The sequence below is a fragment of the Crassostrea angulata genome, chromosome 3 (assembly GCF_025612915.1).
Source record: "Crassostrea angulata isolate pt1a10 chromosome 3, ASM2561291v2, whole genome shotgun sequence".
Lineage (NCBI taxonomy): Eukaryota > Metazoa > Mollusca > Bivalvia > Ostreida > Ostreidae > Magallana > Magallana angulata.
In genome coordinates, this window is record NC_069113.1 from 15,016,104 (window position 1) to 15,043,879 (window position 27,776).

Consider the following 27,776-nt stretch of genomic DNA (forward strand, 5'->3'; position numbering starts at 1 on the left):
ATGATAAACACATTTCTTTTAGCTGTCGACTTTTCAAAATGTAAAATGACCACAAAGGGATTGGACTACAATGGAAACGTTTCAACAACAGTTTCCGGAAATACATGTCAACGCTGGGACAGTCAGTACCCTCATCGGCATATTTACTATCCAGTGCAAGAACAAGCTCGTTTACACGAAAACTACTGTAGAAATCCGGATAACGATGATGACTTATGGTGTATGACAACAGACAGAAACAGAAGATGGGAATTTTGTAATGTTCCAATCTGTGGTAAACGGATACTACAAGTAGTTTTTAAAAAATGTTTTATCACACTCAATTAGAGACACTTGATTATACAGAAAGAAGAGAAAAATTTAGAATGTTATTCAAAATACACTTTAAAATTGAATTTACCATAGATGAAATCAAATTTAAAGTTTAGAACTACAGGCCTATTTCATATTTTCAAAAATATCATAATTATTAATATATGTCGGATTTATTGTTGATACATCTGAATCATTAAAAATTTAAATTAAATATTATTGTTTGAAAATCAACTGTAAACAAACTATTATTTGTAAGAAACATCAGACGCAGTACATAGTACATATAAGAGTGATTTTATCTGTAGATTTTAGGTCTTCCGAAAAAAATGCGTGTTGACATGCCGTAGAACTACAGTTTCTCCCATACAAAAATCGTGCAACTTCCGGCTCACAAAATCTTGCTGGGTAAAATTAGGGATATGTCAAAGAAGATATTTTGGCATTTGCCTTTCATTGATTTCAAGTTATATTTCCATTAGCTGCTTATTGGTCTCCTGAATAATACAAGTACTACATTATAATAATATCATATGTGAAATATTTAATACCTTAATTAAAAACATTATTTCTGCCATCAGAATGTAGAGACACTCCAAAAGGAGAAGCATACATCGGACAAATCTCGCACACAGTCAATGGACGTCAATGTGTGAGATGGGATAGCATAAACATTTCAAAGCACGAATATATCAACAACAGCGAATTTACAGAAAAACTAAGTGATCAAGAAAATTATTGCAGAAATCCCGACCAACGCCAATCGCCATGGTGCTTTACGGAAACATCTGGTGGTTTTTGGGATTATTGTAACATTCCATTTTGTATACGTAGTGAGTAAAATTTGTTCTAATTATTTAATATGTTTTTGTGATATCAAAATATGTCAATTTATTATACATAATGTTATATCTCACACATTTTAGGTGGGTGTTTTGAAATACTTGTTTTGCAGATACTGCAGAGTGTCTTAATAGTCCCAAAGGCTTAGATTATTTTGGAACCGAGAATAAAACGGTGGACAAAGAAGAATGTCAACGCTGGGATTCAATGGCACCACATCAACATAATTTCTCAGTAGGATTCATGGGACTCTCTGCCTCTGAACACGAAAATTATTGTAGAAATCCTAATGACAACATAATGCCATGGTGTTTTACTGTAAAGAGCACAGTTAGATTTCAGTATTGCAACATTCAAGAATGTAAAAAAAGTAAGTGTTCTAAACACAAAATGTATTTTTGAAATGAATAATTACTGACGTAACTTTTGATATTTTTACTACATGTATATAACAAAATTGGACTTCTAGAAAAGCAGAAAAAAATTCGGATTTTTCTTATTTTGTTTTTCTCTGAAATATTCTTTGCAGTACTATTGTATTAAAAGATAATAAATTATTTGTAAGTTAAATAATTGTGCATATTTTGTGTTGGTTTTATCTCACTTTTTTATTTAAATAATCGTATAGCGCGCACTACTAAAATATTGAAAAACTCTTCAAAACTATAAAAAACACAGTATCTCAAAGTCTTAATCACTACCTCATATAGTTTTTATGACAGCAGAATAAGGTAAATATAATAAGTTTAAAACTATAAATGTTTTAGTATTATCATCATTCAATTTTTTTTATTGAATAAAAATGTACCTGTATAGGAATTTTAAAGCTGATAGAGGAAATTTGGACTGAAATATTTTTAAAATACCAATCAAAACTTTATGCTTTGTATTTTTTAGTGCCACTGCTATTCCATAGTTATTTTGAATGCTTTTTAAATATGTATATCTTGAGTTTGATTGTTCGCGTTATTGATTATTATTTGATTTAGTGTTTTATAAATTGGGGTACTTTGAACTGAAATAGGCGATGATTGTAAGATCACAAAAACTGGATCAGAGTACAAAGGAAAACAAAACAGAACTCGAGGAGGAATTCCTTGTCAACGTTGGGACACAATTACCCCGCATAAGCCAGATCCAGATATCGGATTTCCCGGAGCCACCCTATCTGCACAGGAAAACTTCTGTAGAAACCCAAACAAATTGAAGTCAGTCCCCTGGTGCTACACAGTTGATCCCAATGTGCGCTGGCAGACCTGTGGTATCCCGCTCTGTTTAAACGGCAAGAACGCTCAATAACTTGTTGAAATGTCTTTTAAAATATATTTGGACCTTTCAGAACTTGTGTCAAATTATGCAAAGCATGTTGTTGATCCATACAAAATTACTTTTAAAATTTAATCTCATTTTTTTAAAAAGTACACTTGAAAAGTTGTTAACTCTTTGATCTTTGTTAATAGTGTTTATAACATACTTGTACATCGCCCGTTGTTTAAGTATATATGCTTCAAGCTTAATTATCTTTTGATATGATATGCATGTTTATTTTATAGATTATGTATGTGACTTCTCCGAAGGCAACTGTTCATTGGACCAACTAAGCAATGAAAAAATCAAATGGGTTAATAGATTAGAAGGTCAGTTGAAAAATCCAAATGTATAATATTGACAATGATAGTGTATTTTTTAGGATATATCAAGTTACAAACATCATTTACGACAGGTAAATAGTTTATTTTGTAAAATTATATTCTGGGTTTTGCTGTTACTTGTAGACAAAACACTAGCGTTAACACTCTCAGCTAATTCGACGGCTCTACAATCAGCACTACCGTCACTGATATTACCTAAAGTGCGATTCACAAACACTGGAAGTTGTTTAGAAATGGAATACCGTGGCGATGGCATACGTTTAGATATAAAAACTGCCAAACAAAACTTGACGAGTCTCCAGAACAGCCCAGAGTGGATGACTATAAAAGTGAACCTAGATAAATCGGACGATGGTCACCAGGTTTGATTAACTCAAGTTATCGTATTGTAATAAAATTGCATATAAATTTAGATTCTTCACATGACAATAGGAGTAAATATGGAAAAATTCTTATGAAGCAAACACTTGTAGATCTTTAGTAGAGTTACTTTAAGTTAAAGGAAGAATAAGGATGTTTCAAATCTACAAATCTATTAGGGTCAGAAAGTGCATCCTTATCTCGAATTTGGGGGGGGGGGGGGGTGAGAAAACAAGGCATAATACTGTAAATTAGGTAGGAGATGACTTTAACCTACGTTTATTTAAAATAAATAGCAAAAGGTTGTGTTACATCCTTCGTAGGATTAAAATAATGCATCTCCGTTTAACAATAACAGGCAAATAAAGTTTATACATTGTGTTTTTATTGGACACATCTTGCTCTACTGCGACAAATTTTGAAATTTCTTGTTGCAAAACTGTCGATCAGGTAATTATAGATTATATGTACCTGCCTGAATCTATGCTCTGTTTACTACCATTTAAGGAGTATGATATTTATTTTGGATGTGTATGTAAGGGGATAGAAAAACGGACTGGTAGCGTGATCAGATGTTTCATAAAGCCCTTCATAAAGGTTTTATATAAGATTTGATCGCGTGATCAACCAATATTTAATATTCTTTATTTTTTATTACATTTATTGCAAATACTCTTATAACATTTTTACTTTTTTGTTTGCTGACCTAGAAAGTTTAAGTATCAACAATTATTCGACAACGTTACAAGTATTGATTAACAGTATAAATGGATAAAGCACTGTTTTCGACGACACATTATTTGTTTAAATAGGTAAATTTAAGAGAAAATTTAAATTTACTTCTACTATAAAATTTAAAATAAAACGATTGAAGTTCCACGGATATTCACTACTTCAGCTGAATTAAATCACAGATCTGTTGGAAATTTGAAAAAAATAGCAATTAAGAACAGGTTTACAAAGGTATTGTAAGAGGAACTCATATTACAGACAAAAAAGATTTTGAAGCATATTGTTTTTCTCCGATATTTTAAAAAAAGCTGTTTTATTTGATACGGACAGATTAGCAAAATGTTTTCGGTTTGACATGGTTTACATGCATTATAAAAGGGCAATACACGAAAAGTTGGTAATAAAGAATTGCAATTTGATCTAGCAAAGATAAGTGAAAAGACAGACTTTTGCTACTTTGGCATATTGCTAATGTATAATTTTCAGTGACGTATTGTTGTGATTTCGACCTAAACATAATAAATTTTATTGTGAACAAAATACGAACAAAAGTTTTTCTACAAAAACAAAGTATGTTTTTAACGAAGTTTGTCGTTTATGCCTAAACATACATGTTTTCAGTACGATATCAGCTAAATTTAATATGAGTCGGTTACTTTGTGTACATAGAAAAAGTATTTACCCAGATTATTTCATAAAGCCCTTCATAAAGGCTTTATATAAGATTTGATCGCGTGATCAACCAATATTTAATATTCTTTATTTTTTATTACATTTATTGCAAATACTCTAATAACATTTTTACTTTTTTGTTTGCTGACCTAGAAAGTTTAAGTATCAACAATTATTCGACAACGTTACAAGTATTGATTAACAGTATAAATGGATAAAGCACTATTTTCGACGACACAGTATTTGTTTAAATAGGTAAATTTAAGAGGAAATTTAAATTTACTTCTACTAAAAAATTTAAAATAAAACGATTGAAGTTCCACGGATATTCACTACTTCAGCTGAATTAAATCACAGATCTGTTGGAAATTTGAAAAAAAAATAGCAATTAAGAACAGGTTTACAAAGGTATTGTAAGAGGAACTCATATTACAGACAAAAAAGATTTTGAAGCATATTGTTTTTCTCCGATATTTTAAAAAAAGCTGTTTTATTTGATACGGACAGATTAGCAAAATGTTTTCGGTTTGACATGGTTTACATGCATTATAAAAGGGCAATACACGAAAAGTTGGTAATAAAGAATTGCAATTTGATCTAGCAAAGATAAGTGAAAAGACAGACTTTTGCTACTTTGGCATATTGCTAATGTATAATTTTCAGTGACGTATTGTTGTGATTTCGACCTAAACATAATAAATTTTATTGTGAACAAAATACGAACAAAAGTTTTTCTACAAAAACAAAGTATGTTTTTAACGGAGTTTGTCGTTTATGCCTAAACATACATGTTTTCAGTACGATATCAGCTAAATTTAATATGAGTCGGTTACTTTGTGTACATAGAAAAAGTATTTACCCAGATTATTTATGCATTATCGTGACCTCTTGACTAAGTCGTGCAGTTTCGCAAGGAAAACAACATTTAGATTAAATATTGTTATATAAGGGAAAGGATTTGCAAGCGTAAATACAAACACTTTCTCTTGTGCAGTTGTTTTTGAAGTATTGATTATTTTGGCGACACCAATAGTTTCCCATTTTTCAAGAGTGTACTTATTTTTGAATTTTATTTTATTTCTCTTCACCTTGTAAAAGTTTGGTTGAAAATGACAAAATTAAACTAGAAATAACACGGGCTGTTGACAAGAAAACGGATAAGCACAATTAAGCTTTCAGTTTAGGTAAATTATAAATAAAAAATGTTAGGACGTGTGAAAAAAACTCATAGAATTAAGTAAAAAAAACCTTCAATATTTATCATACACATACTCTATCCAAAGTTGTGGGGCCTTATTGCATTCCTAGATTGAAATGCTCTTTTGATTTTAGGTAATCATGACACCAGTTCTCATTTCATCCTCAGTGAACTTTAAAATAAAGTACATACGTATACAAACCACTCCATGCAAAGGTAACTACTGATTTGATTTTTGTAAGAGAAGTTTACTTATACTTTGCTTTAATAGCTTGTTAAAATGTATGTTCAAATCACTACATTTCTGGCATTGAAGATTGCTTTGCTTGCATGGAGGACAGCTTGTGCATTCAAAAGGAGAAGTTTTGTGATATGATTGTGGATTGTCCCGATAACAGTGACGAAAAGAACTGTGGTAGGTAGATTTGTACACAGCATTGTCCATAAACTGAGATCTGATTATCTTGATTTAGCTTATGTTTTTCTCAAGATTGTCGTTCTCTTTCTTTTAAGTGACTATTCAATATCTTATAAAGTAATGAAACTAATCTTAGGTGACTCGACCCACCAATATTTTATTAGGTCTTTCCACCTTTCAGGTGAAAAACCTCTTGATTTTATGTTTTTTATTCTTCTTCTTTTTTATATTTACCTCGGGGTAACTTTTTTGGTATTAGAATTATCCAAACAATTTAAACTTTATGTAATTGCTCAATAAAAATTATGGTACCAGTTGACCCTGTGTAAAAAACTCCCAGAACATACAGAGTTATTGTCCTTTGAGAAGGAAATGCTTGTTGTCGCTACTCCTCTGAAACCATAAGAGATAGAGACTTGGAACTTTTACCAATGTCTTTAGAACAATTAGAGGGTTTTCCAGTCTATTCATACCGAAAGGTTCTGAGGCCCCCTTCTAGTAGTGACTGCCCCTGAAAGTATTTAAATTTCCATAAAATCACTTCCAACTTTTTATTATTTATCATTGAGACTTTGGACCACTTGGAATTGAAGCGTCTACCTTGGCCGACAAAAATGACGTAAAGGTCAAAGGTCAAGGTCATTTGGAAATCCGTTAATTAATGAGTGTTTACATCTCTTTTGTTTAGGGTAGTAGAGAAAAACTTTTTCATGGATTTAGTAGGACATCTCAAGACATTAAAAAAAAATTGCCCCTTATATACTAAATAATTGTTATCGCTACTCCTCTGAAACCATAAGAGATAGAGACTTGGAACTTTTACCAGTGTCTTCAGTACACTTACAGGGTTCTTCAGTCTATTCATACAAAAAGGATCTGAAGGTATTGAAACCTCAATAAAATCACTTCCAACTTTTTACTATCTATCATAGAGACTTCGGACCACTTAGAATAGAAGCATCTACCTTGGCCAAACAAAATGAAATAAAGGTCGAAGGTCAAGTTAATTTGGAAATCTCTTAATTAATGAATTTTCATATCTTTTAAAATACAGAATTATAGTAAGGGTTTCAATAGCTTACTGAATTGCGCAATAAGGTATTCAATTGGGTCAGCCAGGTATCACATCAAGTCTTGTGGTTACCCAAATGGAACTTGTTTTTACAGTCAACCCATTTATTTCTTTCAAAGACAGCTGGCCTCTAGAAGACTCTCTTCTATTGTTAGGTTTTCTGTTTATATGCTTGTGTAAAGAATATTCACTTGGCTCAGTTTTGTTCAGAATAAGTGGTAAAAAATTCAGAAAAGTAATTCAATAGATGTTTACGATATACAACATAGAATTCTGAATGAAATGGCTTGAAATAAAAAAAAATCTTTAAAAATCAATTTGATAATATTTGATGGATTTGTATTGTATTTTTGGCATTTTTTCAGAAACAATGGGACACAATGTCTTGCCTGCTTATAATGAATTTTATAGCCTTAAATTGGTCTAAATAGAACAGTATATATTGTATACATACAATATATGTATATATATTATGTATATATATTGTCAAGAACAATTAGGTTAATGTTTTAAAAAGAAAATAATCATAAAATATAAATTGTTCATTTGATATTATATTTTAAAATTTGATAGAACCCGATATCAACTATTCCAAAAAGAAGAAAAAAAAGCTACACACTATGATAATGCATTATGAATTCACTTAAAATAACCAATGTTTAGTTTAACAATTAGTCAATCTCGATATTTTTAGAATTATGATAAATTTCTACTTGTATTATAAAATTTGATCTTCGCCAGCAAATGGTTTCGGTTCACTCCGTTCCCCATAAACCCTTGGTAGATCACTTACGAAACCTCGATGGCAAACTCCGTTTTAGGATTGGCTGCAGTTTCGAGTAGCTGATCCAATCACTGCGTTTTAAAGGGGCATGGTCACGATTTTGGTCAAAAATTATTTTCCCAATTTTAATGTTTACAATGCTTCAGTAAGGCATTTTTAATAGGCAATCGAAATTTAAGTATCATTCGTTGAGTTATAAGCGAGTAACATAGCTTGCAATTCTTTGCTATGTAAACAAAGCTTTTGTTTAAATTTTGAACGTTGAAGTGAAAACTCCATTTTTAGACCAAAAATGAATGTGGTAAACGTTAAGATATGTTTATTTTTGCTTAGATTGAATCAGAAGATGGAAAAATCAGCTTGTAAAAGAACTTTTACCGGTATAGTGAACTAATGTAAACAAAAACAGGGCACGAGCCTTGTTGACATGACAAAGAATTGTGAGCCCGGTATCTTGCTTATAACCTCACTACTGACTCCCCAATTTCATTTGGTCATTCGAAATGCATTTCTAAAGCATTGTAAATAATTAAAACAGAAAAATAAAATTTGACCAAAATCGTGATCATGCACCTTTAAACAAGCGCTTATAAATAAACTTTAAAAGAAACACACGTGTGATCTTTGGTAAAACTGTCGGTGCTTTTCACATGTTGAGGCACAAGTACTCGAGTACCGTACCTCCCTAAGAATGGTCTAATCAAATCACTTACAAAAGGATATATTTTACTGCATGGGATTGAACAGTATTACAAACGTGTCGAGGCTTGCGTGGTCATAGTATAGAAAAGAAACATAGTAGATGTTGCCTATCCCGTTTATATATACCTCTCTGCTTAGAAAGGTTCAATGAGCTGTGGTTTGTCAAATTTCTTTTTTCCGCAATATATACGACAGCGATACCTGGTTTTATGGCTTGCATGCTTTCACATATCAGCGACTTTTTCACTCTCGGTACAGGTTTCTACAAACATTATCAATAAAACATTCCTTGTTTTCTTTATGTTAAATCTTCATTCCTATTTAAAAGCGCCGTTGATTATGCTCTGATTCACAGCTAGTCAACATGTTTTCAAGTTGTATTTATACCTTAGCGTGTATATTTTCCCGTTGTTTCATTCGATAAGAATATATATATATATATATATATATATATATATATATATATATATATATATATATATATATATATATATATATATTTATCTATCTATCTATCTATCTATCTATCTATCTATCTTAAGGGCACAACTCAAGTTGTTCGCTAAATAGCGCCACGGCATCACCGAGTTTTCTTAATTAGATCTGCAAAGGGTTTATGAGGACTTGGCTTAAATTTCTTATTTTTGCAGTTTATTTCTGTTACTGGCTTGATAGGTTTTATCCTAAGGTCTAAAGAAAAATCAATCATTTTAAACTCTAAAACTATTGTTTTGTAAAGCCAAAATTGTATTATGTATCGGGCTTTATTGGATTTGACCACGCCCACCGAAAGTATCACCTCATAATACTCAAAGAATAATTCCTTATATTTATATTATTTCCAATCTGTAAACTTTAAAACAAAATTTTTTTAAACCACTTTTTTTTTATGTAGCACATGCTATGTATTACTACGCAGCGCAGACAATACCTTTTTTGGTTATGCTATAAGACCTGCCCACTCATGTTATTGGGTTTAAGGGTTCAAAAATGATTCTTATGGTAAAGACAGCTGAAAATGTGAATATTAAAGGCTAAAGTAAAAGTGCAGTCGAAGAAAAAATAGTTGATTTTGAGTGGTCGGTTATCCCAATACTTGCACTAATAATTTTTTTTACACAATGAAACAAAATTTTATTAGTAATGTTAGAGCATTTTCCAATTCTAAAGATTGGTTTTAAAAATTTATTTGTATTCCAAAATAATCGTACTTAATAGGTTCTTGACCTCTTCTTTTCAAACTTCTTATATTGAGTGAATCTTCGTAAGTTTTTAATGATTTAAGATTAAATGCAAAGAACGCTTTCTATTTATTATATAATTTCTTTACGGCCCTCAAAAAGTATGGATGATTCATCAATTTAGTATTTATATGAAATGACATTCTTAGTGTTTAGATTATTTTTGCCATTCCACTTGAAACCACAACCATTTAGTATCATGTTGTATAATATATACCAACAGCAAATGTATTTAAATTAACAAATATTTTTTTAGCTATCGACTTTTCAAAATGTAAAATGACTACAAAGGGATTAGACTACTATGGAGACGTTTCAAGAACCATTTCCGGAATAACATGTCAACGCTGGGACAGTCAGTTCCCGCATGGGCATTCTTTCTACCCACAGCAAGAACAAGCTAGTTTACAAAAAAATTACTGTCGAAATCCAAATTATTCTAGAGACCTGTGGTGTTACACAGCAGACAGAAAGACAAAATGGGAATGGTGTAATGTTCCAGTCTGTGGTAATCAGATGCCAGTTTTTCATGTTTTTATAACATTTGATTGAAAACACTTGATTAAACAGAAGGAAAAAAGTAGAATGTTATTTGAAATATCAGTATAGTTTAAATTTGAAATTACCATAGATAAAATCAAATTTTAATTTAGAACTACAGGTCTGTGTCATTTTTCAAGACTATGATATTTTTCATGTCGGATTAATTAGTGATAAATCAGAATCATTAAATTCAAGAATCTCAATCGAATATCTTTTGTTGAAATGAAACGGTAAATGTTAATCAGTTATGGAATATGATATGTAAGTAACAGCAGACGCTGTACGTACATGTAGTAAGAGTAATTTTAGATGCTTTCGATTTACCTGAATAATGCGGATTGATATGCCGAACAGATACAGTTTCTCCCATAAATCAGACTTGCAATTTACGGCTCACAAAATCCTGCTGGATAAAATGAGGGATATGTTAAAGAAGAAGTTGTAGAATTTCAAATCATTGATTTCAGGTTATTAAGAGAATCATTAAAAAGTGACGTATCTTATGACAACAAGGGTTTCTTACAGTGTATATTCTACAAGCTGCCGTTTGTATCAGTAAATCTTATGATGAAACATTACTTCTGCTTACAGAATGTCGAGACACCCCAAAAGGAGAAGCATACATTGGGAAAATCTCGCGCACAGTCAATGGACATCAGTGTGTGAGATGGGATAGCATAAACATTTCAAAGCACGAATATATCAACAACAGCGAATTTACAGAAAAACTAAGTGATCATGAAAATTATTGCAGAAATCCCGACCAACGCCAATCGCCATGGTGCTTTACGGAAACATCTGGCGGTTTTTGGGATTATTGCAACATTGCATTTTGTAAACGCAGTGAGTATAATTTGTTCTAATTATTTGATAGGTTTTTTCTGATATGAAAAGTTGATATATTAGAGATCTATAATATTATTAAACACATAGTAGTTAGATTTTTTTTGAAAAACTTGTTTTTCAGATGATACAGAATGTCTTAATAGTCCCAAAGGCTTAGACTATTTTGGGACCGAAAATAAAACGGTGGACAAAGAAGAATGTCAACGCTGGGATTCGATGGAACCACATCAACATAATTTCTCAGTAGGATTCATGGGACTTTCTGCTTCTGAACACGAAAATTATTGTAGGAATCCTAATGACGACAGAATGCCATGGTGTTTTACTGTAAATAGCACAGTTAAAATTCAGTACTGCAAGATTCCAGAATGTAAAAAAAGTAAGTGTGACACCAACTCTCTCTCTCTCTCACTCTCTTTCTCTCTCTCTCTCAAACGTAAATTTGATTTAATTGTTCATTAAATCCAGATGAAAGGAAATTGGACTAGTATACTTTTTTTCTTTTTTACTATCATACATTTTAGCATATAAATAGTAATCAATGTTTAGAATCTAACAAGGACTTTATTTTTGGCGGACTATTGGCGTAGGAAAATATCATGTTTCACAATTCAGAATTCATGTAGAATAATGAGTCTGTTTTAGCATTTTTAAAACAATAACATTAATGTTGGATTTTTTGCCTAATGTAAACAAACGATTGATGCTTGGGTTTCAACATTTGTTTTTAAAATAAAATGTGCCTATCAAATTACATTTTATAAGCATTTTAAAGCACCCATTCTATACATTGATTTGTGTAAAAAAAATCACTAAAATCAGTTTTTTTCTCTCATTAAATGGTCAAAATGTTAGTTTTTTTGTCAATTCATATCTATATATAAAGTCTTCATAATACGTAAAAATAAGAAATATTTTAATATTGGAAGCATAAAAAAATTAAATATCTTCAAAATTTAAGAAATTAGAGGAAATTCGGGCTAAGCCATATCAATTTTAATACCAAAATTTAATCCAATTTAGTAGTATAAGCTGATATGCATTCTGATTTTCTATTATTTCATTTTCATATCTTAAACAGATGTCTACATAACTGCAAAGACCTACATTTATTTTTATCATCTGTTAAGTTGAGGAAAAAGGTAATGACCTTGACCTGACCTATATGCAAAAAAACAAAAGAGGTCAAATTTGATTAAACTGATAGATTCATTTAGTTATATAATCTGTTTTAGTGTGTCAAAATTTCATGAGTTTCTTATTATAAGAAGTATGTTTGATAACGAGAAGACTCCTTCCTTAAAACGATGAAAGCTACTGATAAACAAGTTGAAACTATATTATCAACAGTTTCGATTGAAGTCTCGATAGTCGATAAAACGAACTTGTGAACAAATACAATCTTCCGTTTGGTCGAATGCTGACTGACGATTTTCATGTTTATTGTTAGGCGATTATTAATCATCGAAGTGTTTACGGATTTTCTCGTTTTCCCCATTACGACAAAGAGCACCCGGTGGATATGACCATTCAGCAGAGACTGTTCACCCGCCCCCCCCCCCCCCGCCCAGGGCACCTGATCCTACGCTTATTTTTGTAGAGGTCCGTATTTGCTCTACTCCTGCTTTTTATTTAAACTCTGGACTTTTGATTTTGAACACTGTTAGTGCACTGTTTTGAACGCTATTGACCGTATAAATAGTTTTCGAACGAGTAATATCTAGAGAATATCCCTCTATTTCAATTCTTTGCTTATGATTTGTTGTTTGTAATCGGTTACGTAAATAAGTCTTTGCAACTCCAATTAATGGTCACGTAATTATAAGCAATCAGTCAAGGGAAGCAAACAACGGAGGCGCAATGCAACGGTATGCTATCGTAAGAGATAACAAAAGATACCTGGGCCACGTCGCTCACCTTGGGGCCCCAGTATTAGTTCGGTGGTCACAGCTTTATAAATTTGAGAATCTACATTTTTATGGATGCTTGCAAGGTAATCTCACAGATTGAAGCATTGTTGTTCTCCAGAAGAAGATTTTTTAACATTTTCCCTCTTTATCTCTATGTCAAACTTTAAACACCTTCTGGGGTCCAAGTATTAATCCGGTGTCAGAATTTTCCCAATTCAGAAACTACAATAGCGACAGAGGCTTGCAAAGTATTCCTTCGAACTGTTGCGTTGTAGTTCTTGAAAAGAATTTTTTCAAATATGTTCCTTATATGTTTCTACGTTAACTTTGAACCCTACCTGGGGCCCCAATATTACAGTCAGTTCATGCATATCTTTTACAACATTCACCATAGCATACCATAGCATTGAAATCTCATAGCAAAGCATACCATACAATCTCATAGAATCTCATTCGTCATAGCATACCATAGCATAGCAAAGAACATAATTTTAACTCAGTTTTTAATTTTTTAATGTTTTTATTTGAAAGAATAAATGTTAACATTGCAGATTAGTTGTAAACTAAAGCTTCTTAATTATTATTTTAGTTCGAAAAATGTGGAACTCTTCTCTGTATAGGGCGTTTTTTATCAAATCTCATAGCATACCATAGCATAACATATCATAACATTAGGACTTTATTTCAATATCTCATAGCATAACATACAAATCTCAAAGCATTGCATTGAAATCTCATAGCATATCATTAAAACCGCATACTATAGCATTGCATGAAATTGTAAAAGATATGCGTGAAATGACTGTAGTCTGGGGGTCGTGACTTCCACATTTTAGATTTTCAAAATTTGAAGATGCTTGAATAATAATCTCACAAACTGTGGCATTTAGTTCTTGAGAAGAAGATTTTTAAACATGTTTCCTACATATTTCCTAAAATAATGTTAATATTTATTGATACTTATTGGGAAACCCTTAAACCTCTTCCATTTTAGTTATACTAAGATCTAAAGGCCGATTTCGAAGCGGTGACAGTCAGCGGGGAATAAGCGATTTTTCCGCTGTATCTCTTGAGCCGTGCAATATATTTCTATGTTAAACTTTGAACCTCTTGGTGCGGGGGTCACGATTTTAAAGAGTTTAAAATCTAAAATAGCCCCAGTATTAGTCCGGGGTCCCGATTTTAACACATTAGAATCAAAAATAGCCAAGGATGTATGCATAGTAATATCCTACATTGTTGCATTGTAATTTTTGAGAAGAACATATTTAAACATTGTTTCCTATATATGTTAAACTTTGACACCTCCCCCCCCCCCCGGGTCCCAGTTTTTAAAGGTCATGATTTTTAAGATTTAAATTTTTCACTATGTTTACATGCTTTATTTGGAATTTCTTGTGCTTTGGTTCTTAAAAAAAAGAATTTTAAACATTACTTTTTTTATGTTTATCAATGTTAAACTTTGAACCCCACATTGGCCCCCCCCCCCCCAATTTTGGTCACGATTTTTATCATTTAGAATCCAGACAGAGTCTGGAATGAACTTTGTTACACACTGTACGATATCTAAAATTCGCTTAACTCCTGAATCGCTCATTGGTGCTGGCATGTCTACTGTCGCTCGTACTTTCTTAGAGTCTACCTTAATACATGTACCACTGTTTGTAATGAAATACCCTATATGCACATACCTCATTTCAGGCACACGAAACTCCACTTTACTCTAGTTCAACTTAGAGTTCATTTCACGACACCTTTGTAGCATCTGATGTACCCGGGAGTCATGTTCAGCAGTGGTTACTTCCCATTCTAGGATGTCCTCTTCTTTACACGCTACCTCCTTTACATCCAAAATATTTCTTGTACTCGTTTAAAAACATTTTGACGCGTAGCTTATTTCAAATGACAAACGCAAGTACCTGTACCGACTAAACAGGGTATTTAATGTTAATAACTTTGACTTGTGCCCATCAAGTTTGATGTGCCAAAATCTACAAGTTGCATCAAACTTCAAAAACATTTTGACTTGCGGAAGGTTTTCAATCACTTCGTCGACTGTTTTTAAATGCTACGTCTCTCAAAATCGCACGATTCATGTCTTTTTGCTAATGAAAAGTCTTATCTTGTTAGGTTTACGCACTGTAATTAGACTGTGAACCCAATCGGTGGGTTGATCTTGCTTCGCGATAACCCCTAACTGTTCCATTCTCAAAAGTTCTGTTTTCACTTTATTACGGAGTGCGACAGAGACCTTTCTCGATGTGTGTATGGCCGGAGTAACGGTTTTCCATCGACAAGTCCTTTTTCACTAAGTGTACGCGCGTAGTGGATTCAGTTTCTGTACATGCATTCTTTCCCGGAATTTCGTGAGTATTCGCATCCACTATGAAAATGACAAGTCAAACTTTTCGCCGCGCATTCCAAAGTCTTGATGACCTTCGGTGTGATTTCAGTTACGCAGTATCTTACCAGTTTGACGTGTGTTTTTGTAAGCTGCTGATCGTTCATATCTAACTTGTTAAAGACTTGTTTAGAAGTAATGTTGGCTTTGGCAACTGTGTCCAGCTTAATTTCTACATGGTGGTCATTAAATGTCAAGATTTCAGTCATCTGATCTTGATCTACTGTATTAATCTGTACGGTTCCAATGAAATGTTCTGTATCCTCGTTAGATTCTTCATCGGCTGGTAAGATGTAAGATACAAATGTAGTTCTGTCAAACAGTATTTGGCAAAATTATTCTTATTGTGACAACGATGACAAGTTTTTCCAAATGTAGGTTATGCATCTTTCATGTGTCTTCTTCCACAATTACGACATAACCTCCCATCAGAGCTGTCAAGCCTTTGATTTCCAGATGTGTCTCTGTTTCTTCTTTCGACTGACTTTCCGCCGCTTGTTCTTCACTACCTTTTAAGGGTTTTGTCTGTTTCTTAATCATTTCATGAGCCCTACACACATCGATTGCTTTCGCTAATGTCAAATCAGATTCTCTGAGTAAACACGCACGATGTGCTTATCCTACATTTCACACACTATTCTGTCTCCGATTAATCCGTCAGATAAATTTCCAAATTCATAAGGCTGCACTCTAGTTTTAAAATCTGTCACAGAATTGTCTATGTCCACATCCGGACCATAGTTACGCCTGAAAAACGCATGCCTAATGTATGTTAAAATCATACGTGGTTCACAGTACATGTATTTTTATTGTTTTTCAAACCATCAAGTTAGTAGCATTGTTGGCCGATATCCCAAAAGTGTTATAGACCAAGGGTGCTCATGCTTTAATGCCGGCTACGTTCAAAAAGTAGCTACCAGTAATTTATTGTCTTTCACCCACTCTATCTAATTTTCAGCAAATGGCCAGGAGGCTTCAGTTGCCCCATAATCCTTGGTAGCAGCTTCGAACTTCTGACACCTTGTAAAGTTTCTACACAAAATATGTTGTTAAAAAATAATAGATCATGTGACAAGACGCTTACCTCACAGATGTAAACTGCATTGCTTATAACAATAAACAAACTTGAATGCAATACATAACATATGCTTTGTAAATTCAATGATTGTTACTTTAAACTGAAATAGGCAACGACTGTAAGACTACAGAATCTGGATCAGAGTACAGCGGAAAACAAAACAGCACTACTGAAGGAATACTTTGTCAACGTTGGGATAGAACTACCCCTCACCAGCCGGACCCAAGAATCAGCTTTCCTGGAGCTACTCTCGCTGCGCAAGAAAATTTTTGTCGAAATCCAAACAATTTGAGTTCAGATCCCTGGTGCTACACAGTTGATCCCAATGTGCGCTGGCAGACCTGTGGTATCCCGCTCTGTTTTAACGGCAAGAAAGCATATTAACTTGTTGTACTGTCTTTGTAAACTCACCTGGACCTTTTTGTATCTAAATCAAATACAGCAAAGTATTTGATGCAATGATGCGTTTAAAAATGTTAGATATTAAATTCAGTTTCAAATCATTACACTTGATAAGGTAACACATCTTCGATTTTGTGATTGGTATTTATAGCATACTCCGCCCTTCGTTTGGGTATATATACGTCAAACGAAATTAACATTTGATATCATTTACATGTATATTTTTTAGAATATATTTGTGACTTCTTCAAAAGCAACTGTACATTGGACCAAATAAACGATGAAACAACTAAATGGGTTCTTAATGAAATAGAAAGTAAGTTGTATAGTCCAATATTTTATATTGATTGTATGTTTATTTTTAAGGCTTATATCAAGTTACAAACAAGTTACAAACATCATTTGTGTAATGGTATCATGATTTTTACTACTTGCTTGTAGACAAAACAATAGCGTTAGCACTCTCAGCTTATTTGACGGCTTCACAACCAGTATTACCCACACTGAGATTACCAAATATGCGATTCACAAACACTGGAAGTTGTTTAGAAATGGAATACCGTAGCGAAGGCATACGTTTAGATATAAGTACTGCCAAACAAAACTTGACGAGTCTCAAGAATAGCACCAAGTGGATGCCTACAAAAGTTAACATAGACTACTCATCCGATGGCTACCAGGTTTGAGAACTTTAAGAAATCTTCTTGGATTGTAAATGGAATATATATATATATATATATATATATATATATATATATATATATATATATATATATATATATATATATATATATATATATATATATATATAATTTTTAGCTTCAAATGAAGTTTAAGCGGTAACAACGAAATCATGGCATGACATGACAATGTGTAGTTTTAACATTTAATAGTCAGTGCATTTCAATGCCCTGATTGTAAAGCAATCGACATTAACTTTTCTTTGGTCGGTAAATATACCCTAGTGGTTGAGGAGCGATCGAAACTATTTGGCGACATCTGCCTTTATGAATTCATGTCAGCTTTAGTAAAAGTTAAAGAGCCTGGTTTCATACTCTGTTTGAAATATTAAGATGTTTTTATTTTTTTCACTAGATAATCATGACACCAGTTTCCATTGCATCTTTTGTGAATTTTGAGATAAAGTACATACACATACAAAACACACCATGCAAAGGTAACAGTTGAGTTTTAACACAAAATCTTACACAAATACATTTCTCCACTAGTTTTTAAAGTATATTGCATTCATTAAATGTCTGTTATTGAAGATTGCTTTGCTTGCCTGGAGGACCGCTTGTGCATTCAAAATGAGAAATTTTGTGATATGATTGAGGATTGTCCCGATAAAAGTGACGAAGAGAATTGTGGTAAGTAGAGACATTATTATCCTTAGGTATATGTAATTGTCATTTTTTAGATAATTCTTTTTTCTGAATTTTGCAAATTTCATAAAGTAAAGATTTGTCATAATATACACCATACGAATAAGACAGATTTTCACCTTGTTATGTTCTATTTGAGATCAGTTAATTACAATCGGAATTTGTTCGAATTTAACAATTTTTAAATTTTCCTAAATTCTTCACCTGTATTAATTTCTTTTTGCTTAATATAAATGCTTTTTTCGTATATCTTAGATTTGAAAAAAAATCAACTTTTCACGATTCTAATTTCCAAAAATATGCTTATCGAAAATTGAGAAAAAAAATAGTTCATTCTAAATGGTATACAGTAAAACACGGTTACAGCGAACACGCTTATAATGAATTGACGCTTACAGCGAAGTGATTTTCATTCCCCGTGACTTTATTTCTTGTTGTAAACTTGACGGATATAACGAATTACGCTTATAACGAAGTAAGATTGCCCGTCCCTGGGACTTCGTTATAAGCGTGTTTCACTGTATACGCATTTATAATATTTGAGGTTTCAATACCTATCAGAATGTGAGCGCAATGTAGGTCTTAACCCCAAGGGATCAACCCGACCTACTGAGATACGAAACAAAGAGAAATCTTATTTAAGATTTTTGACAAAATACGAAACACATTTCTACATTTCTTACTTCTTTTCCAGAACCACATAGCTAATTTCAGTCATACTTGGCACAAAACATAATTAGTCGAAGAGATTCAAATTTTACAAAATGAAATGTCACAACCTCTTCCATACAGAATAAATGGAATATTTGAATATTTGTTGGTAATTCTAAAAAGAAGTCATCTCAAAAACTTTTGGCTAGAAAAGCTGAAACTTGTGTGAAAGCATCCTTCCCTAAGTACATATTAAAATCTGTTCTAATCATTACCCATAAGGGTGAAGTAGTGGTTCAATTGGGGTCGAATATTTACAAAGAAAAATAGAAAGATATCTCCTATTCGTAAAAGAAAATTGGCCAGAAATGCTGTAACTTCTGTGGAAATATCCTAAGGTAGTGTAGATTTAAGTTTGTTCAAGTCATGATACCCAGAAGTAGGGTGGGGTCACAGTGGGAGTCAAGTTTTTACATACGAATATGTAGGGGAAAAGCTTATTTTTTAAAAACGTTCCGAAGCTGTAGTTTGTGTTGAAGCATCCCCAGATAGTGTGAATTAAGTTTGCTCTATTGATAGGTGACACAATAAGCGGGGGGGGGGGGGGGGGGGTTCAAATTTTTACACAGGAATATATAGAAAAAACATTTTAAAAATTTTCTTTCACAAACCTAAACTAACTAAAACCATTTTCGTAACATACTCAGGTATTAAAGATTTTTTGAATAATTCTAAAAAAAAATCAAAGGTTATTATTTATGGTTTTTATTTTCACGGATGCAAGCATTGTGACATACTCCTGATTTTCAAGATCTTTAGAACAGCAATGCTCAATATGTGATATGACTACATGTAATTATATAACAATGTTAAAAATAAGAATACCCTATCTTAAGAACATCCTCTTAAATAATCAACTATTCTATTATATTTTCCAGTTTTTTCCAAATATACTCCATAAGGCCGATTGTATTATGACTGTTGTTTCTGTGAGTGATGTGGCCAAAGGCCCTCTTGTTTTGATAACGTTGCATAATTGATTTTTCATTTTTGAAAAAATATACCAAACATAAATATTAATACTACAAAAACTCATGACTTGTGGGTATTAAAACATTATAAAAGTATGTAGATCCTTATTATGCTACATTTAGAGTTTATTGTCATTAAAAATACAATATGATTCGTATGATGAAATGATCGACTTGTTTCGTGTTTAGAAGATTTAACAATCAACTCCATGATTGTTACGTTTTGTTATTTTTACGTTAATTTAACATGTGTATTATTATTGATTATTTCATATTCATTTAGCTTTGGAATGTTTTCATGAAAATGTGTATAAAGGATTTAGAAAACAAACAAAGTCTCTTCACCACTGCCGTTCTGGAACCACCTGTAACTTTGGTCATAGCAAAGAAAAACCGGGCTGTCATACAGAAGGGACACAGGAATGGGATGAATGCAGCATATCAAAATGTGGTAAGGATTATGATTATTTTGATAAGTCATCTACAATCTATACTTAATTCGTAAGAAAACACACACTCTTAACATGTTTTTTTCCAATAAGGAATAGAAATGGGCTACATACATGTATGACTTATATTTAGCACCGCTATGGGTCACGACAACAAAAAATCGGTCCAACGTAAAATCGCTACACTTTATTATATTTTGGATGAGTTACACTTATTAACGGAGTAAAACATACCCATTGGCAAAAAATTATGGAATGATGACGATTCCGCAGCTGAAATTTGAATTAGAAAAGTTAGAAGCAAAGAAATTGGGACCAAATATAGAAACTATTGATTATATATTCATGTACATACTTTGTTTTGATTTCGCGTGTTTGCTGTGAAATGATGCACCGTTTTTCATGTAAACGTAAAAAAGAATAAGGAGGCTGTAAATATTTAATTTAAAAATTATCGAGCTTGCATGAACTGTCAGAATACAAACTAAATACTTCACTCAAAGTACTGAATGTACTAGAGGCGGAGAGCAAACGATGGCTACCTCAATACACTAGAGGAAAAGCTGGCAGCGGGATGTAAACAATCTACCCAGCTCCAGGAATCCAGTACTCTTACAGATGTAGTAGACATTGAAAAGCACGAAATAAGGATGCATAGGTACAATCAACATGCATTGTTTCCTTGCATACATTATTAAATCCACTATGTTAAAAATAAATATGCAAACTGTTAAAAAGAAAAGTAAACATGTGCTAACAATAGATTTTAGCAGATACAGTAAACATTCAAGAGAACTAAATCCTGAATAAACTGTATTAGGTATAAAGTGATGTAAAATTCATAAAAATCTATCCACTTAACCCCTTATTAATAAGACAAATAATCAATTAATGTGAAAAATGATAAATTCATAATTTTTCCTATCTCCTGGCATTACAGTATCGAGATTTTAATAGCTTGTTATTCCTAGTTTGCCCACTCTCTTGCTCAAGATAAGCAAAAGAAATACACCATTTGTATTGTCTCTTTTACAAAATAATAATCAAAAAGTCTGTAAATAAAGAAACACTTATTAGTTTCTCAGTTTATAATTATTATAATAATCACATGCATTTATGTGCAATGTACCATCATATCAAAATAAGTTATGAAAATAAATGAATAAGAGTTTTTTTTGTTAAAGTGTATCGGAGTTATTCAATTTTCGGTTTATCTTTTTTTCCCCTTTCAATATGTAGTGCCCAAAAATGAAATCTTAACGCATGTATTTCCAACAATAAAACAAGCTTGCTTACCGCTTTCCAGTGCTTTCTGTACTTAGATTTTTTCATGATGATAGATATGCACGCATTGGTATATCATTTTTGGGCACTATATAGTTCCAAAACAAGTTTCAAGCGGTGGAATGCACCTCGGCTATACTACTACAAATGCTACCCAAAATATTCTAACGTATCTGTTATTTGATTGATATTGTATATAGTAGTGTAAAGGTTCTTAAATCCATATGATGAATTAATGGGAAAGCTTAATTCGTAACTCTCGCTCAAGTTATCGCTGGAAAAAAAAAAACTTCTAAACAAAACAAAAGTTTAATAAGTTGTATTTTAGTTGGTGAAAGAGGTACATGATATTCCATTGTTTACCAAGACTGGGGTGGCAGGGAATAGTTTTTTTTGGTCGAGGAAATGTGAGGCAGATAGTGCTCATATATGTAATTTAATTTTTCAGTGGATTTTTACGTTTGCTAAAATTGGTTTGCATGCAGGGGACACATGGCCCCGACTCTCGAGAATTTTTAAACATTTAAGAATAAAACAAGTACAACTTTTATATAGCAATATATAGAATAGCCAGGGACAGTCTCAAAATTTTCTGAAAAATTGCCCTTTTTTCACATTTTCACGGGTCCAGCACCACGCTCCAGTCCCGAGCAACTGCCATAAACTACCATAGGATTGGTAGCTTAATGTATACCCATGCAAATAATTACCAATTGATGGGGGGGGGGGGGGAATCAATCACCTTCTTTTCGAGTGACATTTCGTGTTCTGAACCCACCCTCCTTTTCAAGCACAAAACCGTAGTGAAAATTTTGGCCACAGTTTCGCATTTTCATTCCATATCTGATGAAAAGTGCTACCAGTATTAAAGTGTCATATGTCAATGAAATTGACATGAGCTCCTCTATCTACAAAATGAATGCAATAAATATTCTAGCAATTTATACCCCTCAAATAACCAGCCAAACCTCAGGTTCTCCCTATATTTCAAAATTTTGACCGGGTCTTTCCTTCGAAAATATCCCCTGCCACCTTGGGTTGCTGAGTAATTAACGTTCAAAAGTTTCAGTACGGGCAGTCTGATGTAAATCTGTTCATAAAACCGACACCAATGTTTGGAAATTCAACACAGTAAGACCGACATCCCACACTTCACTATTCTGCGGGGTTCCATCACAGTTAGCTGAAAATAACAACCTTTACTAACGTGCGGGTTCAAGCACAATCTGCCCGTACTCTTCCGTGTCTTCAATTACGCCTTAATTATTTTTTGACAGGCATTGCTCTTTCTTATAACAAAGAAATGGTAATGACAGGTCAGAAAGATAGTCATTCACGTGCATATGTCTACTTATGTCCATGCATGATTTATGATAACGTGTTTAAACTCCAGTTGTCTCTAGTATATGAATACATTTAAAATCAATAACATGATTTTTCCTGTCGGTTTTACATAAAAGATAGGGAAGCCAATCAGCCTGCAAGTAGCAAAAATGTTATGCTTAATAAATGTGTAAAAAAAAACAAAAACAACCATTCATTTCATTTATAAAATTGTAGGAGGTAACGGTAGTGTCTACAACTGGCATACAAACATTTGTTTGACCAAGATTACTATGAAATGTATATACCTCATTGGATATGCATATTTTAATATCATCGATGTTTTCATGATAAACCTAGTTATTTTAATGCACAGAGAACAAGAGGACAATTGCCTTTTCATAAACTATTAACTTTATTATTTTTTCTTCCTAAGTACAATGCTGCTGTCTTGAAAGTTGACAAGGATGAGTGGGATAGGATACAGGATGCAGCATACATGTACATGATAGATATAATGAAGTCAAACTCTATCCTATCCTATCCTGCATCCTGTAGCAAATCAGATTCTAGTATAAATTTCAGAGTGGTTTGCGAAACAAAAATTAGTTTTGAATACGCTTCAACATCAATTCTGTTTGTAAAACAAATTAAAACATTTAAAAATTGATAAATATGTTTTGTATTTATGTTATGTTTATACTGATAAAATCTTAAGTTCTAGCATCTCTCGCATAAATAAAACAATGTTTAGGGCAGTAATTGATTCGGACATTTATTAATGGGAAACTCCGTAGTTTATTTATATTATGAGCACTGGCTCTGCTGAAGTTGATATTTGATAGTTTGTGAACTTTTTGTGATGTACCTTAATGGATTCTCAGTTAATAAAATGTAGCCGTAGTAAACGGACGTGTTTGTATTTCTTAATACACAACACATTGGCGACGAGGATGTTCTAAGACTAACTGATAATTCCATGGAAATTTTCGTATAAAAGTGACTGCAAAGTTTCTGTGATTAACAGTTTGAGTCATTATTACTAAGATGGCAGGTTATATAGGAAAAATTGATCCCTTTGATGACAGCATTGAAACTTGGACTTCATATGTTGAGAGACTTGAACAATATTTCAAGGCCAACAAATTAGAAAGTGATATGAAAGTACCGGCGCTTTTAAGTTTGATCGGGGGAAAAACCTATTCATTATGGAGAGACCTGACCAGTCCTGAAAAACCGGCAGATAAAAACTTACTGGATATTGTGAAATTATTGAAAGATCACCTCCCAAACCATCTGTAATTGCAGAGAGATTCCGATTCAATCGTAGGCAACAACTAGATGGAGAATCAGTAAACGAATATGTGATGAAGCTAAGGAAATTGACACTCTTCGCGACAGGATAGTGTGTGGACTTAATAACGAACAAATACAGAGGCAATTATTATCCAAATCAACTCTTACACTTCAAAAAGCCATTGATATAGCAGTGGGAATGGAGACCGCCTCAAAAGATGCACAAGAACTAAGACATAAACAAGTAAGTATCAATAAACTCAACCAACAAAGAACGTACCATCAAAAACCTAAGTCGCCGCAGCCAAATAATTGCATTCATTGCAATGGAATAATCATGATTCAGCTGATTGCTATTTTAAATCAGCTGTCTGCCGAAAGTGTAACAAAACAGGACATATCATTCGAGCCTGTGGAATTACAGGTAAAGGAAAACAAAAATTCAAACCAAGAAAACAAAAGAAATTTGTCCGAAATGTTGACCAGACAAGTGATGACAGTGATTCATCATGCGAAATCGAAAAATTGAGCATTAATTCAGTTATCAAGACTGATGATCATCCTATACTCTTAAAAGTCAGAGTAAATGGAAAAGAAATTCCAAAACTTCAGTTTTCCACACTTTTTTTCTTTATGCGTTTGAGGAATAATATGACAGATCAAGATTACACTTTTGTAGCGTCTGGTAGACATAAGTTCGAGAAAATTAATGTTTTATATTCCAATCTTTTAATGTTCAGGTTCAAAATTGTCATCACTTAGATTTCACTGTCCTCCATACATGTATTTGACATTGATGTAAAAACAACAAATTATTGCATTATATAAATTTATCTAAACATATGAGGGAACAATGCAAGTTTTGAAATTCATCAGTATAAAGCATACGAATGAAGAATGTGAAGAACATTTAATTTATAATCCATTCAACTAAAATCTCGAAAGTTTTGGCAAGTCCAATGTTAAACTTAATGTGGACTCTTTAACTGGATATCTTTAGGTCTTGAATATTACTAAAAACAAGACATTCTGTCGTTTTACATGTCTATCTGAATTCAATAAAAGTTAAAAAAAAAAGTAGCTTGCTAATTTTTTGGAAGTGTTGGGTTTATTAAGAAGACATTCGACACAATCAACTATTACTCTAGTAGTGAGAAATTTCAATATATATACAAAACAAGTAAAAAAGGATTTTCAGTGGTCATAGGTTTCTATCCACTGCCATAGCATAAAAATTATCAATGTATAGAACACATTTGACACAGGGTTTTTTTCTGAGACATTAAATTATCTAGACAAGTCAAAATTTGTTCTAATTTTAAGTTTCATTAAAACAAGGTAAAATTGATCTTGAACGCAGTTATTTGTAAATAAGTTACAGATATGTGTGGCGTTCAACAAATTATGCCATCGTTGTTACAAAAAAAAAACACAATTAGATATTTTTGCTATATTTTAAATGGCTACCTGCAAAATACTCTTCTTTAAAAGACACACATACCGCTTTATCCAAGCTTTGAATGCATTGATATAATGTTATACTGCGAATGGTATTACTGGTGTACTGATAAATGGCAGCGCTTAAACCATTCTTTGAAGCATATCTGCATATCTTGTTCCTGACAAATGCTTTTGTAATTTAGGGGGAAAGTCACATGGATACAAGTCGGGTGAATAGAAAGGATGGGGCAAAATATGACCCTTTCTTTTTCCAAAAATGATCTCACAATCTTGGATTTTTTCTGCTGGTGCGTTGTCATGTAGAAGTCAAATGGTTGCAAATTCCAGACTTTGGTCTTTTCCTTTCTTTAAAATGATAATAAAGTCTTTTATTTAGACAGGATAGCACAATTAGTGACAAAGTACTAGTTTACATTGTGGTCCTGAATAAAACATATGTACAAAAATAAGTATAAGACACATAAATAAATAACGCTATTCATCAATAAATATATATGCACTGATTTGATATCATAATCAATAAAAGAACTATGTGCGGTATTATGCATTTTTTGCCCCCAAAATTAAAGTTTTATATAGAGTTTAAAAAAATAAGGTGAAAGATAGTTGAAATCAAATTGAAAAGAAGTTTGTAAATGTTTTCACTACAGCGACGTCATAATGTGGAGATGACGTCATGAAGTCTTACTTTGTAAAATTGATGGTTTGTAGCAAAATATGGGTGCTTTCCGACGGTTTTTCGACTGAGAAACATTGAGCGCAGGCTTGCTCAAGTACTATTTTTTAGTATGATGTGTAAAATTATATGAATAAAAACATGTTAAATTCGTACTTGAGCAGACCTGCGCTCTATAATTCTGAATGCAAAATATAAAGAAAAAATGACAATATTTTCGTTGGTTTACAAATTTGCGGAAATTTGGTCATATATGTGACGTCATAGATAAACAGCGAATGAGCAATGGTGACTAAAATCAAGATTAAAATGATAGTCATCCTCTGAACTATGATTTATAAAGATTTGATTTTTATACGATAGTATTTAAAAATTGGTTAAAATTGGGGGCAGATATTTGACAATACCGAATATAGTCCTTTACTTCGCTAGATAATATTGCTGTAAATACTTTGTTTTAAAAGAAGACATAATATTACATGTTTGAACACATTCTGGCAGTTGTATTCATTAAATGGCTGTTGATATTCTAAAAAAAAAAGCTTTTAATATTCAGTCCTTGATTTTGGTACATATAACAATCCATTAACACTACTTCTTGTTTCTCTAGACCTTACTTGGTTTACATATCTAAAAACATTCATATATTCTGGTGCCATGCCCTTTAAAATTTTAAAAGCTAACAAAAGTTTTCTATATGTAAAATAATCCTGAATAGGCATCCATTGTAGAACTCTAAAAATATCAACAGACTAAGGAAGTTTGAACTTTCTTAACTCTCTTCAGCACACAATTTTTGAACGAAAGAAACTTCGCTATTAAAGAAAACTACGTATGATACTTTCTTTGTACTTTGGCATCGTTTTGCTATAACAGGGCATTTCGCCCTTTTAGACAACCACATCTTGTAAACAATTTTCCTTTGAGGTTCAAAAAAACGTTTCCAAGTTTCATCAAAATAACATTCCTCTCTAACCTTTAAATAGTTGCCGTGCTATCTGCCCATGGTAAATACTCCTCGAAGCTATTCAAAGGCGGCATTTGATTTCCCTCC

The 27,776-nt window shown here is 32.5% G+C and overlaps 1 protein-coding gene across 1 annotated transcript; it reads left to right on the forward strand.

Moving 5' to 3' along the window:
- Positions 1-26,263, forward strand: LOC128175731 (apolipoprotein(a)-like). The gene is made up of 13 exons (XM_052841557.1): positions 1-274; positions 894-1,145; positions 1,268-1,525; positions 2,709-2,792; positions 2,931-3,169; positions 5,904-5,961; positions 6,086-6,184; positions 10,243-10,494; positions 11,121-11,372; positions 11,497-11,754; positions 16,874-17,110; positions 18,438-18,536; positions 26,229-26,263. Exons 1-13 carry the CDS (start codon positions 1-3, stop codon positions 26,261-26,263), a joined length of 2,397 nt encoding a protein of 798 aa, XP_052697517.1.
- Positions 26,264-27,776: the final 1,513 nt, after the last annotated feature.

Excerpts from the sequence above, each read along its gene's own strand:
- LOC128175731 (XM_052841557.1), top strand. The coding sequence starts at position 1 with ATGATAAACACATTTCTTTTAGCTGTCGACTTTTCAAAATGTAAAATG. Across the intron at positions 10,495-11,120 it reads GTGTAATGTTCCAGTCTGTG|AATGTCGAGACACCCCAAAA; the intron begins GTAATCAGATGC and ends TTCTGCTTACAG. Across the intron at positions 18,537-26,228 it reads AAGTGACGAAGAGAATTGTG|GGGGAAAGTCACATGGATAC; the intron begins GTAAGTAGAGAC and ends TTTGTAATTTAG.